The 20,836-nt window shown below is 35.6% G+C and overlaps 2 protein-coding genes across 4 annotated transcripts in view; one reads left to right on the top strand and one right to left on the bottom strand.

Annotated features, from left to right (window-relative positions):
* The window catches only part of LOC123534853 (uncharacterized), a 50,514-nt gene extending 43,119 nt beyond the window's left edge, over window positions 1–7,395 (top strand). For all 3 annotated transcript variants that reach the window (XM_045317306.2, XM_053550197.1, XM_053550200.1), the window contains one exon: window positions 1,569–7,395. In XM_045317306.2, the coding sequence (XP_045173241.2) occupies window positions 1,569–2,248 (680 nt within the window). In that variant the 3' untranslated portion in view covers window positions 2,249–7,395. The remainder of the gene's footprint in view (window positions 1–1,568) is intronic.
* Window positions 7,396–7,720: 325 nt separating this feature from the next.
* Window positions 7,721–18,866, bottom strand: LOC123534847 (repetitive organellar protein-like). Its single transcript, XM_045317293.2, has 2 exons — window positions 15,657–18,866; window positions 7,721–12,758 (listed from the first exon to the last, which is right to left on the bottom strand). Exons 1-2 carry the CDS (start codon window positions 16,591–16,593, stop codon window positions 12,691–12,693), a joined length of 1,005 nt encoding a protein of 334 aa, XP_045173228.2. The 5' UTR covers window positions 16,594–18,866; the 3' UTR covers window positions 7,721–12,690.
* Window positions 18,867–20,836: the final 1,970 nt, after the last annotated feature.

The following is a 20,836-nucleotide window of genomic DNA, read 5'->3' as shown; positions in this document are numbered from 1 at the left end:
AGACGTACATTACATCCAAGCAGATTTGTTTTCTTCATGTTAAAGACCATTGTTCAAATTATTTCAGAACAAGCAGAACAGGTTGCATTTGAAAAAATATTATTTTTCATTTTACAGGATGTATTTCGATTGTCCGTTTCCTGTTTTGTATAGAACATCGTTTCTCTCAGTAAGGTATAATTGTATGTCTTACATACTTGTCTAGGATGTCAGAGTATCGAAAAACAGATAGAAAATAACATATTGTTTTTTTTAAAATAATTATGAGAGTTCTATTTCACTTTTAGTTTTCTTTATCTTATTTAAATATTGCATTTTATATATGAAATAATGAAATCTACACCACAGGGACTACAAGAAGAATTTGTTAGACAAAAATATTTATTATAATAAAAAAGATAAGTATAAGATAAGTATAAAAAGGCGTTCGGTGTTTTCTACCATGTGCCATGGACAGTATAGATTTACATAATATATCTTTCCTTCTTCTGAACAGTATTTTAAAGCAACAGTCTGCAAAATTATGCGTGGTATATATTTCTATTGTTATCATATTCACAAAAGTAAAGTACCTTACTGTCGGTTGTGTTTTGTCTCAGTTTCTCTGCAATTTGTTTGTTAATGGCTTTAAACACTTCAAATTTCTCATGTATCGGGGACTGGCAGGGAAACTGTACAATTAACGGATTCGAAAAATAGCATAGGTGTCCGTAATAAAAATTCGTCGTGAGCCTGAGCAAGACGTGCTAACGGGAGAGAAGTTGTCAGCACCCGCCGTCCTACCGAAATCAGTTTAACTGACCGTATTCCTTTAGTACTAAATATATATTGCTACAAGATCTCGATCAAGTGCATTTATGCTCCGATAAGGCCATTTAATGTCAAAAGTGTCATAATGTTACATTTTAACACATTCACGTTAGAGAGACCACATATATCAACTTAAACATAGTGTATACATATACAAAATCTCAGAACACTTAAATAATGGACGAGGTTGATGTGGTATCTCTAAAATTAATGCCCGTTTTTGGTTCTTATATTGTCCAAAACTGTCAAATTTTGCACTGTTAACATGAAGAGGCTACATTGAGGCAATCTTCACAAAAGCTACATGTAAAATTTATAAATTCATAAAATCTCGACAAACTTCAAATAAACAAATATTAAATGTGTGTGCATTAAGTCATCAGAGCCATTTGATAATGTTCAAGGTTGCTGAAATGACACTAGATGACCATTGAATAAGTCAAAGTTGGCATAGATTTACGATCTTAGAACAGTCTGTCACCTCTTTTCAGATAAACAGTATTGATAGAGGTGAGACATAAGTGTCGGTGATATTAGTTTTAGGTGCTGATGAAAACACTAGGTTATTTGTAAATACATTAAAAGTAAATTTTTTGTATAATATTCACATAATACTTTTCTGTTTACTGTCTTTAGCTATTGCTAGCTACTGCTACTTCAGATGTGAACAAATAAATAGAATACATCACAACAAAAAACGAATGGAATAGAAATGAACATCCATTGATAAAATATGCATTTCATGCATTTTATTGCAGGTTTTGACCAGAATCGGCCAATGATTTTTAATACGGGGATGACACGTAATTTGTCGGATGATGATATCAGCACTGAAGTGGTTAAATTTGGTGCCATCACTGGAGTAACAAGAGGAGTTGTGCGCATGAATGGTTCCATTATTCGGAGGACCAACATGTGTGGCTATTCTGAGTTTGGTTACCTTCTCCACAATCAGGTTGAAATTCTCTCTGTCGGAGGCAACCCGTTCGCATTAAGTGGCGATTCTGGGGCACTCGTTTTTGCAAAAGACAGGTCTAATGAGCTTGTGGCTGTCGGCATGGTAGAAGGTGGAATGTCAGATGGTAGGATAATGATTACGCCAATTTGTGAGATTTTAACAGAACTAATCTCTCCTTCTGAGTTGCAAACAAAAAGGTCTCCATCAGATGAACATCCGCCTTTTTACCTTAAATTGCAGCCACCAACAGATAGTCTTGAGGATTCAGGTTTCGACATGGCTGTTGACGTTTCAAATGAAAACACAATTCCGAAGCAACAACTGGAACACCCAGAACTGGCATCAGCCGTTCAGACATTACAAACTGAAATGGGTCAGGTGAAACATGAAATGGCTGCATTTCGAAACAGTACAACTGAGATGATCAATGGCCTTTCTCAAAAATTAGATTTACTGTTGCTGTCTAAGCCGCCCTGTTAAACATGATATAAGAACACAAAATTATAGCCTGTTACAATGGTCTTTTAAATGAGGATCCGTTGTCTGATAAAGAACCAGGATGAAGAAATAAAATATTCAGTAACAAAAACAAAAGGTGCTGCATTCATATTGATGCATCATATTTGAATCTATTAACTAAACTAGGAATGCACACGTCTATCACAACTCGACATAAATATGGGAAATAAATTTGAATAATATTTGAAACTTGTTGAATATCTTTAATAGTGTAAAGAATGAAACGAATTTAACAGGGACCGACCTTTATTGCTACACTAATTCACTTTCAAGAATGGAATAGTTTCTATGGATATATGACAATAGACGTCTGCAAACCTGGACTCAGTACATGTGATCAGAACAAACCGTCTACTGCCCATGTAATTCCGAAGTTAAACATGAGTTCAGTCCTTGACCTAGAGGTATCTGTGCAACAACCTGACACTAACTAGCACATTCGAATTGGTAATCAGAAAGCTTGTCATTAACGAAATATTGATTTGAAGTGTTTACATATATTATCAGAAAATGCTTAATGAAGAGCTCTGATTTGCCCGGAAAAAAATAGTGTAAACGGTAGATTATTTAAAAGAAAGACGGCTTTATATTCTTACGAACATTAATCCGCAACAGAGTGCAGTGTATGAACATTCCATAGCCCTGAGAATATGGCATCTTCGCCTAAGCTAGTTATACCGGTAACCTACACAATACGAGGCATCCACATTCTCAATAAAGGGTGTTTCAAAACCGTATATATAGGAGACCTGAACATGACTGACATTTCAACGGGTTCGAAATCCGCATACACTACACTTCGAAGTGGCTATCAATGTTGAGAACCTTTGTCTCAATTACTTGATTCGTTTTCTTCCTGTATTAGCCACAGACGACCACCGAACAGAAGGTACTTTGCAACCTTTCTCTAAATAAACCGTTCAAAGAAGGTAATTCATTTGAAGTACAGAAGACGACCGTAACAATATAATAGATGACAAGACTCGTGTTAGATGATGTGTGATAAGCTCAGTACTGATTATTAAATCACATTGACTGAGACATTGATGTTATTTTAAATATTAGAATTAACACACCCCCACCAATAAATATTATTCTGTCGTACTTATGTAAATCCAAACAAAACAAATCAACTGAATCTAAACAATTTTCTTCATTTTTAAGAATACCCTTGTTTGAATCCCTCCGCCGACAGGTAAAAAGGTAGTAAACCTATTCGAATTGGATGATGATTCAATGTGACAAAAGTTTACAGATAGTATTGTAATCGTAAAATGTGCCATGCCTACCCTATAAATCAATGTACATATAAACAAATCATTTATTATTTAAAATTTTACGGTTTTAAGTTATGCAACAAAATACCTGCTTCATGCTTAATCAGTTTGGACCGTAGCCATAATTATGTTCTATGTGAAAGTAGCTCTGCACCTTCCGAGGAGCTTTACCACTCTCAGTACAAATTCAAAATTGAATACTTTTAATTTTGGGGGTAAAATAGTGTGTATAAAGAAGACAAAAAACTGTAATCTGTTGTATAGAATATCATAAATTATCTTCCTTCGACACTGCGCAACATAAAATCAAATTGGATAGACTATGCATGTGTCTTGTTTTGTTTCATAACTGGTTGAATGAAGGTGTTGTTTCTATTTGTATGTTTTAGAGTTTTGTTAGAAATCGGTTAAAGGATCGGTTTGTACAAAGTTTGACTAGTGCTTTTGAAAACTCTAGTAACTATCTAAACTATGGAATGTGTAACTGAATATTTCTTGAGAATACTTACAACTAATTTTATCATTGTACGTTTTGAATCTAGATGTACTTACCATAAGTTACCTATTGAAAAGGGCTGGTCTATTAATGTTCACAGAGAATAAAGGCGCCGTCAGCTTTGTAATTCAAATCGTTTGGGTAATGAATTCCATTATCTATTTAATTGCAAACACAATGACTGGAGATGAATTTTTTTCATCACCCAATTTGTATGCTAATGAATATTGATAGTATAGTTAGTTAGGATACGCTGTTGAAGCTTTTATTGTTTTGCGCCCCCCCCCCCCCCCCCCACAACCTTAAAAAAAACAACAACAACATAATGTTCGAATGCTTGTAGTATGTAATTTATTTCATTTATTACATGTATTTTCTTATTCTCCACATGGTAGACACATTGCAGTATACTATGTATTGACATATTTGCACCTTTGTTATTCTGTTCTGTATGCAATTTTACGTCTGAGAACATCACTTTGGACAACAGTAATGGAAACATATATGAAAATGTAGGAAATATGTGCCACATATTTTGTGCATTCTTAAAAGGTTATAATGAATTTATATTCAATGTTAAAGTGTTAATAGTTTTGTGTGAAGAATACGTATTCAGCAATGTAAACTACTATCATGCATATTTTCTACCATATTCATGACGTTATATATAAGTTATATTTATTGTATTGTTTTTTTCCATAGTATAGCATTTCAACTAAATTGTCTCGATTTATTAACTGAACTTGTGCATTCAGCTGTATCATGTGTATTAAGGGTTTGCCGATGGTCTAGTGCTAACATGCTTGACCGTCAATCCAGAGGTCCGGGGTTCGACTTTCGGTCCAGGCACAGAAATTTCTGAGATGATCTTTAGTGTATCCAACCTAACTAAGGCCTGTATTGGTTCTTCCCAGGTAAAGGCTTCGCGTGTATTAGTGGTATACACTCTGTCCCTCTGATCAGATCGCTCTGTGTCTGTACTAGTAGAGGATGAATTCCGCTCCCTTTGTGGCTGCCTTTGATTATGTAAAGCGCCTTTGAATGTGTTAATCATGAAAAGGGCGCTATAAAAATCTGGTATAATAACGACATGGGTAGTCATTTTGTCCTACTTTTGAGTTTATCGCTGTTCCGTAGTCGGTCGGAAATTCTTCGGGATCACGTGATCACATGATTTTAAAATTAATTCAAACAAATATCCGTTTAAAGACGCGCGACAAAATAACTGTATTTCCATGATGGTAATTATGAACGATTTGCATGAAAAATATGAGATGTACAAGTTTTTAGTTTCAAATTGACAGTGACATATATTAGGTGAAGACAATGTGTTTACTGTCTAAAATTTTATTGAATTAATGTAGCCATATGTACATGATTCAGTGTATTTAGGTACATTTCAGTCACATTTTGTTTCTACAGTAGTTATTCATTTATATTCCTAAAACTATGCTGAAAAGAGATTATCTGAAAAAGTTTGCAGACGAAGTTGTGAAAACACTTTTATCCGGGAAGGGCCTAAATTGTCCTCCCGAAAACTTGTAGTATAGCTGTATATTACCTGTATCATAAGAATGATTTTCATGATGTTTTTGTGAGCTACAAAAAATGTTGAATTCCCTATGCTAAGTTTGTAAAAATCACATTATCGTTTGGGCATATAACATATGTTGCATCTATTTATAAATTATAGTCTCGTTTCGGAGGATTCCTCCAAAACAAGCTTAAGATGCGCGACGAGTTCGTAAGCAGTCGGAAAACATACTTTCGGTTTGAAATTGGCAATTTATTTTGTTTATTTGTTGGTTATTCTTGAACATATTCATGACTACTTGGTCAGATCCGATGCAGCGGGCCAAATTTTCAAAAAATAAGAAGTCTTAGCTACAAGCTCAGGTTTTCATATAATACCCGTTAGGGTGTTAGTATTGGACCTTTATTTCTTTTGGAACTCAGTCAGAATTCATCAAGTACATTTTATCTACCCAAATATATTCTTCAATACTTGATTTGCTACCATGAGAGATGTATTTTCATTGTGTACTATTGCTCATTTTTTGTCGAATGTCATGTTATTTGTAAGTTTACTTCGTTGATCCTCTTAGCATATTTTAGGAAGAGACTTCCTACCCAACTCTGATTGGCTTAGAAATTTCCTAAGGGGAATCAGATTTGTTGAGACTGCTTAATGAACAAAAGCTTATAGATAGAGCTAAAAGCCTCAATTTGGGTAGGATAGACGCGAAGGCGCCATTATCTAAACTTGTCAACGTAAATATCACTCATTCCTAAAGAATTCATTCAATGTATTTTAAAAATCTTTCCTAACTTTCGGATTAGCTTCTTCAGGATAAATAAATTAGCATTTTTGAATACAAATGTAGATACACTGTATATATGAAATCGTTTTAGGATACATTGTAGGTTAAGGAACAGAACAGAACAGAACAGAACAGATCTTTTATTTGATAAACACAGATTACAAAACATACATTTTGTAATAACATGTGAACAAATATACATATATATATATACACAAAGGTGGATACAGATCAATGTTATTAAGGAATGAAATTCTAAACTTGTGATTATATAGCTTTTAGGAATACGGTCTGCTATTTAGCAGGGCAACCGTCTCGATTTGAAAGCTGGTGCACGTCAGCGTTATGGTTATTTCTGATTTTGGATTGTGATTTCTTATGCCATTATTAGTTATAATGCGTTCGTTTTGAGTTTTACAACTGATATCGTTGTCGTCTTCTATTTCTTTATTTTGCTTAAACACAACCGTATTCAGTAGCCCCATATATTGCATCGCATTTTATAAAAAAACAACTTGATCTCCTGGCTGAAGTACTCTACAATATCATAAAAAAGAATTATACATCTAGCTGATATCTAAAGGGACACCCAAGCACATATTAAATATCTTTCTCAAGTCTTTTAAACATGACGGTTTATTGCATTTTTTATGAGTTAAACACTGCAGTTCCAACATTAATTATTATAAGCATTTTGATTTGGAATTACATAATTTGTTGAATCAATTTTATCTTTTTTTGTGTTCATACGCATATTTCAGTGTTGCTTCAGGGCCGAATCCAGCTCCTTTCTGCAATTCTCCAACTTGCTTAATGAATTAAGTTCAGATAGACAGTAACATAATATACAAATACCTTCGGTACTATCTAAAATTGATAAATTTATATCAATGGTTGAATAATTTTGTTAAGTTGTTTTAATCATTTGACTATTCCATGTGGCTTAATATTTATCATCCATTGGTGTTTTATCTAGTTCGATGTCTTCGGAGTGAAGTAAAGCCATGCCAATTGCTTGACGTTGACGTTATTTCATGTATAGAAGACATTAGTCGAATGCTCTTGGTCCATTAATTTAACTCTTTGATAATGAATAACAATAACAAAATGGGAGGCATAGACTCACAGTTTAGTAATTTCAATATGAAAACACACTCGTTTAATATTCTCTGTTTATAAAATCATCGTGATTACTTTTTTGTTGGGTTTGTCGAGGCACTGACACAATTATGGGTCGTATAGTGACTTTCAAGCTTTGATGGTGCCCCTCCAGGTATCATTTAATGACGAACGGGCAATTGGGTAGAACTACCGACCTTCCGACGGCCAGCTTTATGGCTTCCTCACATGAAGAATTCAACGCCCCAGACCTCAGTGAAAAACAGAAACATGATAACTACCGCCATAACTACATCAAAATTATTAAAATTCAGAAAACTAAGAAGTGACTATGAAATAGATACTTTATTCCCTATGATATTGGATTAAACAGAAACTCATATACTTATTTCCACAAGGGCAGATGTTAATATCAACCAAGAAAGAGGAAATAAATGCAAATTAAACAGAAAATTAACATTTAATTGTACACAGGTCAAAATCCAATAGAATCGACATTGATGCATTCAGAGTAAGCACATTATATAGACTTGCCCGGTTTTTAGTCTGGTTAATGCTATGTATTGTATTTTGTCATATCAATCGACATATTTCCGAAAAAAATCTTCTTCCCCTTCAGTTTGGAACCGTCCTGGTTTGCAAACACGTTAGTTAATTTTATGAGGAGTACCTGAACGAAAAGTAAAGTTTAAGAACAGTGTGTAGCTTCGGAATGTACACTATTTCAATCTAATTTGGTTGCGCTACAGAGATACTATGACTGTTGCAGTAATGTATAATTATAAATATTTGAACAATTTTAAGTGTTGAATAAATCTTTATTAAACTTGATATGAACTAAATATGACCGTTGTTCGTTCATGTCCCATTAGCAAATGGCAATGCCAGTGTCCAGGATATATTCTTGATAGCTATTGTTGTATATGCACCGACAGAGACTTGAAAACCCTAAAACAATATGGCATCAATATATGGTGGCATATTTCTGCCACGAGAAAGCTAGGTAGCTATCGCGATACTTCAAAAGATTATCTTGATATAACGAAGTTTTCATGAAATATTATTTTGTTTTCAGTTGATGACCTACCATTTGGAGGCCTCTGTGGCCGAGTGGTTAAGGTCGCTGACTTCAAATTACTTGCCCCACATCGAACTTCACTTGGGGCATAGACTATTTATGTGAGGAAGTCACCCAGCTGGCTTAAGGAAGTTCGACGGTTCTACCCAGGTGCACAGCCCGTGATGAAATTATGCAAGGAGGGGCACCTGGGGTCTTCCTCCACCATGAAAAGTTGAAAAGTCACTATATGACCTATAATTGTGTCGATGTGACGTTTAACCAAACGAAAACACAAAACAAAACCAACCGTTTCAGTCATTAGGTTAAAAGTCCAACATTACATATCAATGTAAATCTGACGGGACGTGACCCGCCTTCTTAGCTTAGTAGGGAGAGCGTTGGTCTACGAATCGAACGGTTAGGATTTTGATCCCCGGGCAGGGCGTATGTTCCGTGACGATTTGATAAACGACATTTTATCTGAAATCATTCGTCCTCCACCTCTGATAACACATGTGGGGAAGTTGGCAGTTACTGGCGAAGGACTGGTTTGTACTGGCACATAATCCAGAAATACAGGTTAACTGCCTGCCGATACATGACTGAAATACTGTTGTAAAACGGCGTTAAACCCCAAACAAACGAACAAACAAACAAATCTTAGTATATCGAAATATATATGCCTTAACATTTAGCAGGAGTTTGAAGATATGACATTCAGACATTGTGGAATTAAGTTCGGCATGCTTGTGAAAAATCCATAGAAATGAAGGATAAGGATTCAATAGAAATAGCCGCGTTTCAAGGACGCAGGATCCCAAAACAAAACCCCATATCTCAATTTGACGACAATAATTTAGGGTCTTGTATAATAATATGGGTTAAACTGCTTGTTGAATGCACCACTGCAGATGCAAAGGGTATATGCAGATAAAGTAGGTCAATCTTGCGTATATTTAGTCGTTAATATCATTATCTTTTTTAGTCCAGTTATTGAAAAAAGTACATTAGACATGTCAGGTAATCGTTGTAGAAAATGGCTTCTAAAATCTTTAGAATATCTTAGATCTTAAGACAAATCACTTGTCGCCAGCGTTTCCAAGTATTCTCAGGAAAATCCGAGGCTATGCAATCGCTCGTTCATTCAACGGACAATTTAAACATTAACCTTGCAGATGACACGACCGACATAAATGACGACAGAAGCACTGCCATAGCCTTTATAGGTAGCGCTAATGACACCTACAGCGAAGCTGAATGAATTGTCCTTCTGTTGTTTTGTATCGTTTATATACAATTTGACCACCGAATAAGAATAAATTATAGAATAAATTCTATACACCCACCAAAAAAAAGTTACACAAAATAATGTAAGAATGAAAGCAATACCGATGAAATGATTAATAGGAAACATTATTTCTTTAGAATATTACAAATGTACTGAACAAAACAGCTAAACCACCATTTGTATTTTGCCAACATTTTAAAAATACTGAACGTTATATCTCGAAGTTTAGTGTGCCCATAGAACAATATATTATTGATAGCATATAAAAATTTCAACAAAATCAAACAATAACATCATATGAATTAACTTATTTTACGCCTGCAACCCATTTTTGAAAAATCTCAAAAAATACACTAAAATTCTTAGATAATGATTGATATCCCATCCCTCCTACCCTGGATTACTTGTAAGATACTCTGTTGCGGTCGCATGTCGAGTTCTCGATGGGCCTACTCCCTCTTGTTACTAGCCGTTACAGCTTACATCTTTACTTTTATAGAGCTAAATATGCTGAATTACAGAGCTATATCTAACATTAATTAATTCAGCAAGACCAATAGCTGTACTCAAATGCAACATAACGTAAATATTTGCACCATATGCCTTCAAGATCTGAATGTTTTGAACATCTTATTTAGACAAAAGACTCTTCAAAGTACATTAAAATGTTTCATTGAGTAAATAAACCCATCTCCATTTGGTAAGCAATTATATATAAAACAAAAGCAAATACTACTATATCCATTTTAAATTCTTTACTGATAGTAATTTCTTCAAGGCGTTCTTCAAGGCGTACATCCGCAGACAGTTTTTGACGTCGAATTGAGCGACGACCTCGGCGTCCACAGGTAAAACTTGACATATTGTTGTCACATACAAATTTCCTTGTTTACATTTAACTTGACGCACGGCAAGTCATTTTGACTATTGCGCTACGACTTTCTTTCATAACACAATTTTCAGTGTTAAACGGACAATAACGTAAAGAACTGATTTTAATTCTAAGCTGATTACAATGTTACATGCCTGTAAAACATTCCGGGAAATCGTCAATAAATCTGACTGGCCAACACGTTTTCCTATCGCAAACTCACAATGTAACGCAAAACGCTTCATCGGATCATAATAATTATGCAAACAGAATGTATTTTTATTGAAAGAAAATTTAGATTCCGCACATAACTCACACATTCCGTTTGAAAAATCCATCAATGTTAGTGTGAAACTTCTTAGATGATTTGAAACCAGGAATTTAATAAGTTGAAACAATGTCAACCCCAGTCAAAGCCACGTTTGTGAAGTTTCATACTAAATTTTTCAGATATACTTATTTTTATTTCGTGTCTACTTTAAATTTTATTAGATCTTCATTTTTTTCTAATAAAAGTCTGCCTCCCGGGTTTTGCATCTTTACCTTTAATTAATTTACATAATTCTGGAATTCTCTGCGTTGCGATCCAGATTAAATTGAAGATTATATGATTTTGAACGTCATGCTTTGAATAAAATACTATAGTGAAAGTACTTTTAAACACAGAGTTTAGAATAAAAGACATTTAGCTAAAATCTTGTAAGGAATTCATTTGATAATGAAAATTTGGAATAGCTGCAAATAATGATTAAGATATCCAATATACTTTCTTAGTCAATGTGTAAGAGGAAAATTTGAGATTGAATGATTGAATGTGTAAGCCACACAATAATCACACTAATCACAAGTCCCCCGAATGAAGTTATTAATTTCTATTTATAAACAAGAGATGTTTGTAAAACATGTATGCCCCATGATTGGTTGTCCAATCCTGTGATCGCTATGACTTCATAAGTCCAATCATGCTACAAAGTTTGAATGTTTTTGGTAAAGTGTTTCTCAAGTTATTGAGCGGAAACCATTTTCAAGGTTCAGGACCCTGTGACCTTGACCTTTGACCTACTGACCCCAAAACAAAAAGGGTCATCCACTTGGTAAGTCCAATCATGCTACCAAGTCTGAAGGTTCTGAATCAAGTGGTTTTCGAGTTATTGAACAGAAACAGTTTTCAAGTTTTGCGCCCCTGTGACCTTGACCTTTGACCTACCGATTGCAAAATTAATAGGGGTCATGTGCTGGTCATTACAAACCTCCCTATCAACATTCATGATCCTAGGCCCAAGCGTTCTTGAGTTATCATCCGGAAACCGATTGGTCTGCGGACCGACCGACCGACAGACAGACAGACGGACCGACCGACCGACCGACCGACCGTCTGACATCAGTAAAACAATATACCCCTCCTTCTTCGAAAGGGGCATACTTATTAGATACTAAGATAGTCTTAAGTCTGCTGGTGGCAAGTGATTCTGCCTTTACGACCAGTGCAGACCAAGTTAAGCCTGCACATCCAAGCAGGCTTGGTCTGCACTGTTCACTATTCAGTCGGTAGATTTTCATGAACACCTCTAAGATTAATATGTGGTACTGCCCAAAATGCAATGATGGACCAGTTCATTTTAGAAATTTAGTAGGCTAAAGTTTAAGGATCAGCACTGACTAGAAAGCCACTAAATGAAGAGGCGAAAAGGCTGGTGTCAGTGCTCTTGATACAGTAGACGTATACGCGATCCCCTTTTACCAAAATTAATGCATTCATTGTTGCTGCCCCTGTTGCCGATGCACTTCCGTCTGTTGCTCGTGTACCGTTTATTTTAGCAGTAATAAAATACATGTAGGCGGAAACAATACAATTCTTCCGAATGCCACAAGCAATATGATTGACATCGTCTCTCATTTCAATGACAGTCGCTGTAAACGAATAAAGTCCAGGAAACGGGCATCATATGCAGATCGTTCGTTCAGGTGTACTTAAGAAAAACGTAATTTTCCATTACTCCGTTTCTCCGCACGTCTTGCAAAGAAAGCCACTCTTTTTCCTGTATAGATAATGATAATCAGTTATGAGGATTATATATATTTATATAAGTTGACATATTAAAGCTATGTTAGTATGATATGTTTGTTAATGCACCTGTCAATATTTTGCCCGCCCGGGGGAGCGGCGGGCATACACGGGACTTTAGACAGAAGACCATTCCCGACAGGCGGGAATTTGACAAACATTTGATGTACCAACCAGGCTCTAGGGTGGGATTTAGACAAAAAAGGTTGTCTCTAGGGTGGGGATTTAGACAACAAAATTTTTGAAATGTCAAATTCCCCTGGGTCAGCCCGCCCCCCCCCCCCCCGGACGGGCTCAAAATATTGACAGGTGCATAATATTAACATGCTGAGATGCCGCTGTTTATTTAATGACATAAAGTATATTTTGATCCTGTCATTTACAGCAAATCTCGAGTAAGGCATAACTGGTAAAGATCTCTGCAATAAATACGTGCTATTATGGAGATGGCAGAGGTTTGTCAAAATGTATTTGGCATTCAAACTGTCTGACGAACACACAGACACACCCACACACATATATATTTGTAGAGAGAGTTTATACGAACTAACCACCACCACAGTATACCAGACCTTTTACGGCAAAGCGTCTAGCAGTTCATACGAGCCTGCACATTCCACAACAATTTGATTAACCCACAATAAGTTTGGTTTCGATGCTGCTATATGTACACACCTAAATTGTACTATACGTTCGTACTGGTCCAAAATTTACATAAATACTAAAATCTCTCTTGTCATGTCTCACAAACCAGTATAGACATTTTAGTTTTTTTAACTGATTGGGACCAGAGGAGCTATACGAGGGGTGATTGAAAAGTTTTGCAACCCACCTTCTATTTCTTTAATTAGCAGTCAGATCAACAACTTTAGGATTTCATTCCCTCAAAGTAATCCTTTTACCTTCACACAAAGTTTCAAGCGTTTAATCCAATTTTGAAAACATTTTTGATAGTCCTCAATAGGTATACCCTTAAGGCACTGATAAATTGCTGCCCCTAGGCCGTTTCGAGAGTCATAGCGTCTACCAGCAAGTTCAGATTTCAGTCTCGGTAACAAAAAATAATCGCACGGGGCCAGGTCCGGGGAATAAGCAGGATGGTCTAACACTCGCACCTTCCTTTCTGCCAGGAAATCCTTCACAAGTTGGGCTTTGTGGCTGGAAGCATTGACATGTAGCAGTGAAATGTTCCGCATACCCTTTCTTGGTCGGCGTTTTTGAAAGTAACGATCAAGCTTTGTCAAAACCACTTTTCTATAGAATTTAGCATTGACAGTTCTTCCTTTAGGCACAGGAACTTGGATGACAGGCCCTTTACGGTTGAAGAAAACGCAATATAAAACCTTGCGCACTGTTGCAATTCTCATGGCAATTACGGGTCTCTTTGAATGTTTTGTTGCCCAAACACGATTTGAACACTTTCGCCGAGGTTCAAAATAATGTACCCATGTTTCGTCACCCGTTACCAATTCAGAGAACGCATTACCTTTACATTTTGAGTACAGCTTCAGTAGTGACTTGGCTTTTTTAACGCGCTCCCGTTTCTGCTGTGGTGTCAGCAAATGAGGGATCCAACGAGCAGAAATCTTTGTAACTTTGAGCTTTTCCTTTAGAACAGAATAAACTCGTTCCGATGATATCCCCGTAAGACGAGCTAGTTCTCGCAAAGTTAATCTAGCATCTTTCTCTAAAAGTTGTTTTATTTTTTTGACGTATTTGTCGGTGGTCACAGACTTTGGCCGCCCACTCCTTGGTAAATCTTGCAACTGCTCCCGACCCGATTTAAAATGGGATATCCACCTGATAACAGTGCTGTAAGACACTTCGTAGTGTCCATATATGTCACAAATTTCAGCAAAAAGATCCCTTGCACTTAAACCCAAATGACTCCTTGCTTTAATGTAGGTCCGAATTTCTAGCCATTTACTACTTCTAAATCCAGGCATTTTTAACACAGTGTCACCGAGTAGAGATTTTCAATTCGCTCGTTCTCGTAACATGTACAATACACATGAGTGAAATTTTACACATCAATAGATAAATGTTTGAATTACAAATACACGCAAGGTTGGTGCATTTATTGCACGTGGATTTCGAGATTTAACGGCAGTTGCAAAACTTTTCAATCACCCCTCGTATTTTCTCTCTCTGAAAGTTAACTGGACCTCAAGGACACAATGAGTTTATAGAGATTGTTTTTCTTTAAGGGGTTTAATTAAATTCGCATACGTGAGATTACAAGTTCGCATTACAAATAATTATATAAGTAGAGGGAATTTATACGAACTTATCACCACCATAACATATCATAACAATTACGACAAAGCACTTGGCAGTACAAACTACCCTGTACATTCCACACCAATTCGACTAACCCATTAAGATTAATTTCAATGTTTCTTTATATACACACCTAAATTGTGTTATATAAAGTGTCATCATTTATTGTCTTCAGTTATGTATGAGTTTTCACGAATTATTCCCAATATTGCAAGAACAATATATATGAAGTAAACTCTACTTGACATCATCACCGGAACAAACGTCCGCTTTTCAAACAGCTACAATAAATGTCCATCAACTTTCATTTAGATACCAGTACTTTGTTATTAAGAACAAGAAAAATATTAAGCAAGGTTAACCATTGAAATGAAAGTCAATGAAATGTAAGTAATAAAATACGGATGGTCAATTTCCCAAGTGTATTTTGTGCACAGTGTTTAAAATGTTCAGAAGCCTATACCTTTTAAACACAATCAATGTAGTTAACAACAGAGTCTGACCCACTTTCAAGTCCTGGTAATATACATACTCTTAAATTTTTGGCGGCGTCATTCCCTATAAAAATAAAATACACTCAAAGCGTCTTTACCTTGTCTTGTTTCAACTTTTACAATTCTTGTTTTCAGCTTATGAATGGCACCATTAGCTTCATTCAAAGATTCTATGGGATTTTCCGATTCTTTATCATTTGCACCTCGAGGCGTTTCTAGGTTTTGCTCATTTTCATCGACAAACGTTTTGATTTCTTGTTTAAGATATGAAAATGTCTCATTCATATCGTTGGAGTATTCCTTCAGTGTGAAACGTATAGTTTCTTCTGTGTGTTTTAGAATTGTTTCAAGTGAGGAAATTTGAGATTCTACAGAAGCATTCATTGTTGACATTTGCGATTTCACATAATTTGTGAAACTGTTGAACTTGTCATCATTTATTGTATTTAGTTGCTGAATTGTACCGTTAATTTCAGTCAAAGATTTCGTGTGATGGTCCAATTCTTTATCCGTTCCACTTCGAAGCGTTTCTAGGTTTCGCTCAGTTTTATCAACACACGCTTTGATTTCTTGCTTTAGATATAAAAATATCTCATTCATATCGTTGGAGTATTCCTTCAGTTTAAAACTAACAGTTTCATCACCGAGTTTTAGAATTGTTTCAAGTGAGGAAATTTGCCATTCTACAGAAGCATTCATTGTTGACATTTGCGATTTCACATAATTTGTGAAACTGTTGAACTTGTCATCATTTATTGTATTTAGTTGCTGAATTTTACCGTTAATTTCAGTCAAAGATTTCGTGTGATGGCCCAGTTCTTTATCCGTTCCATTTCGGAGCGTTTCTAGGTTTCGCTCAGTTTTATCAACACACGCTCTGATTTCTTGCTTTAGATATAAAAATGTCTCATTCATATCGTTAAAACTAACAGTTTCTTCAGTGAGTTTTAGAATTGTTACAAGTGAGGAAATTAGCGATTCTACAGAAGCATTCATTGTTGACATTTGCCAAGATAAGATATGAAAATGTCTCATTCATATCGTTGGAGTATTCCTTCAGTGTGAAACGTATAGTTTCTTCTGTGTGTTTTAGAATTGTTTCAAGTGAGGAAATTTGAGATTCTACAGAAGCATTCATTGTTGACATTTGCCATTTCACATACTTAGTGAAACTGTTGAACTTGTCATCATATATTGTAATCAGTTGCATAATTGTACCATTAATTTCAGTCAAAGAGCCCGCCCGCTTAGCTCAGTAGGTAAGAGCGTTGGTCCACGGATCGCGGGGTCGCGAGTTCGATCCTCGGGCGGGGCGTATGTTCTCCGTGACTATTTGATAAACGACATTGTGTCTGAAATCATTAGTCCTCCACCTCTGATAATTCATGTGGGGAAGTTGGCAGTTACTTGCGGAGAACAGGTTTGTACTGGTACAGAATCCAGGAACACTGGTTAGGTTAACTGCCCGCCGTTACATGACTGAAATACTGTTGAAAAACGGCGTTAAACCCCCCAAAAAAAACCAAAAACCAAAATCAGTCAAAGATTCCGTGTGGTGGTCCAATTCTTGATCCGTTTCATTTTGGAGCATTTGTAGGTTTCGCTCATTTCCACTGACACACGTGTTGATTTCTTGCTTAAAATATAGAAATGTCTCGTTCAAATCGCTGGAGTTATCATTCAGATTAACACTTACAGTTTCTTCAGTCAGTTTCAAAAGTTTTTCGAAACAGATAGTATGCGATTTTACCGCAATATTCATCACCGACATTTGCAGTTTCACCTCATTTTTGAAAATGACGAATTTGTTGTGCAATGATTGTTTAATTGCTGATAATATTTTGCGAAACTGTTTAGTTTCAGTTGCCAGAAGTTTTACTTCAGAGATAGCTTTTTCATTGTTCAAAGTACTATTTTCTAGTTTGTCCATCAGGTTGTTCAGATTTTGCATCGCATTTTCAATACCCGTTCCTCTTTTAGCCTGGTTTTCTATCTTTTTGACGCTTCCTTCTAAATTCGTTTCCTGTCAGTCTGATTATCCATCTTGGTAACTGCCTCTTCTAACTTAATCCTTAGCAGTCTATTTTCAAGCAAAACGTCATCCATTCTTCTAGAAAATATTTCATGTACAACATCAGCACTAAATTCTAACGCGTTTCCTGACATCAAAAATACGCTCATAGCGCATAATAGCACTGATCTGATTTTTAAAACAACCATGATTGCCGAAAGCATGTGCCAACTATTCAGAATATTTTCATACAAGTGACTTCGTCTGTGTATGTAACAACACTTAGCGGCTAAATGCGTGTAGATGAGAGCTTGAAGTGTTATTTAATACAAATCAAACTGTCACTGTATTTACATCTCTTAAGCGTGTTTAAATGTTTCCGCCTTAAAAAAAGAAAACCTTTAAACTTACTCAACAAAACTGGTCAGAGGGCATCCTTGTGTAGACGATCAAATGGATACGTTTGTATGAACTTTAGGGACATCGGGATATAAACGTAGCTAAATTCGAAGAACTGATTCTTATGAATGGCATAGTGGGTAATCATGTTACTTGGACAGAAACAATTTTCATGGGTCTGTCACAGATGTGTTCACGTATTTCGAATTGACTAGTAACAGGGGTTTCTAAAGTGTGACGTTTGAACAATCGCGTTCAAAAGTATTTTTACACTGACCTTTCTCAAATTTGCTATATCAGATTTGCGGCTTAGGGTCATAAGAGCCCTCTTTGTTACTTAATTTTTACTTTGTTTCATAGTAAATGCAACAGTAACGTTCTATTAGATGAGCCGCAAAAGTAATGGTACCCAGATCAGCAACACAAGAGTAAACGAACCCAGATCAGCAACAAAATAATTGTATCCAAGTAAGCAATAAGAGTAATGGTTATCGTACCAGATCAATAACAAGAGTAATGTTACCAAGATCAGCAAAAAAGGTAATGGTATCAAGATTGACAACGAAGGTTATGGCACGCAGGAGGGCAACGAAGGTAATGGCATCCACCCAGATCAGCAGCAAGTGTAATGGTACTCAGATGAGCAACAAGAGTAATGATACTCAGATGAGCAACGAAGGAAATGGTACCCACTCAGATCAGCAATGCGTGTAACGATACCCTGAGGAGCAAGAAGAATTATGATATCCAGAGGAGCAATAAGGATAATGATACAGAGATGAGCAAGAAAAGTAATGATACCCAGATGAGCAACGAAAGTAATGATACCCAGATGAGCAACGAAAGTAATGATACCCAGATGAGCAAGAAAAGTAATGATACCCAGATAAGCAAGAAAAGTAATGATACCCAGATGAGCAACGAAAGTAATGATACCCAGATGAGCAACGAAATTAATGATACCCAAATCTTGACTATACGACCGGATAGGACTGTCACAATAAATACTTTTGTTAAAATAGTGTTTATAGCAAATTATTTATTATAAGTATTTCAACGAAATACAGCGATGCAACGGTGGTAGTTTTACCTAACTGGTGTCCTTTGAGGCCTGCACCGTTACTAGCCACTTCCCCACATAATTAATAGGTGAGGGATGAATTTCTTCAGACACGTTATGTTCCTTCATCATCGTCACGGAGAGCATAGGTTATGCCCACACTCCGACTATCGGCCTCTCGATTCATAGTATTTTCCTTTTTCACTGGCCTAAAGAGATGAAACTGCATGAACTAGATTTTCTAAATTAATCAATTCTCTGAATATGATCAGCACTAGAAATAGGATGTAAAATAAATAGTATCAATATCGCAACAGCTTTCAATATAGTGATAGCCAGTAATTTCCGTAAGTACAGTTCAAATATTGTAACGTTGATCATGCGCTTTAATTGCCTACTTGAACATCTGTAACAAAAAAAGTATTTATGTCATTACTTTGTCGTAGATCTGTACATTGGCGTAGCTGTTCATATTATTAAGGTGGCCTTATGTATTGGAATAAGTAATACCTTGGTCTGGAAACAGGACTTTAACAAGAAATATTCTCGGCAAAGTTTATGATTTCTGTTATGTACAACAATAATTGTATTTAAATGATTAATGTAATACAGAAAATCAAAATAAATGATAAATTAAAAGGAAATATCGTTTTGACAGTGATTCTGGCACCCCTAGTGAACAGTTATTACCAAGAAATGAAATTAAGACATATTGCTATCTATTTTCAGACCAAAAAGGCAACAAAATGTCGATATGAAACTTCCTGCTAGAGTTATTTCCGCTGTTGCGCATGTGGAGAAGCGATACATTTTGCATATACATTATTAGTTGTATTTCGACAACTTGCAGTTCATATTTTTTAATATGAAAACAACAAAAATATCGCTTTTTCTTACATACCAATTTTCATTTTCATCCAGAAGTTTTTTTCTGACTTTTAAGGTGAATAAATTGTACACATGAATTATAAAAATGTAATTATGAAAATGTACCAAGATTTTTTTTTAAATGCGCTCAATGCTATTTAAACTTCTGTATAATTATTTCGGAAAATATATATTTTGTTGGTAAGAGAAAATGGTAAAAAACTATGTTTAAAAAAAAAAGACGGGGACATGTAAAGCATGATTTAAAATGGCATTTCTAGCGTAACTTATGTAACAAGAGGGAAATAATTGCCCTTGATCGCTTACCTGAGTGAACAATTTTGACACAGTGTCACAAACGAATTAGAATACACAACGACAATGATACAAAAATTGTACAGTATGATTTAAAATGACATTACTGGCATAATACTTTAAAAGGTAATTATAATTGTATCTAAACAACTGATGGATGTCCAAAAATATGCAGTATAATCCTCGTATTATAAGTGGAATACACCATTTCTAATTGTGCTATTCCGCGATAAAGTGACTTTGGCAAGTTTCAAATTGTGAACTGGGTACGTTTTCTGAATAAAGCAGGCAGATGTATTTTATTGGCATTCATATTCAACTGGTTATTTACGATGTTTATAGAACTAAGATTTCTCGTGGAAGAGTAATTCTTGTGTAAAATGAATGAATGTTTGAATCAATTTTTCTAACTCTATGATGGGTCTCTAATCTTACCTGAGAGGTATCGATGGTAACACAAAATGAAAACGGTCAATCAGCTCAAGTTTGCGAAAAAAAGGAAACAAATATGAGACATTTTTCTTCTCAACATAAGTTTCTTGTAGTCAATACGGGACATGTCTCACTAGGTATGCAACAGTTTGCCACAACAGTTTTGCCGAAAAATATAGTGTCATGAAACCGAA

The sequence above is a fragment of the Mercenaria mercenaria genome, chromosome 1 (assembly GCF_021730395.1).
Source record: "Mercenaria mercenaria strain notata chromosome 1, MADL_Memer_1, whole genome shotgun sequence".
Lineage (NCBI taxonomy): Eukaryota > Metazoa > Mollusca > Bivalvia > Venerida > Veneridae > Mercenaria > Mercenaria mercenaria.
This window is presented reverse-complemented; position numbering and strand designations above follow the sequence as displayed.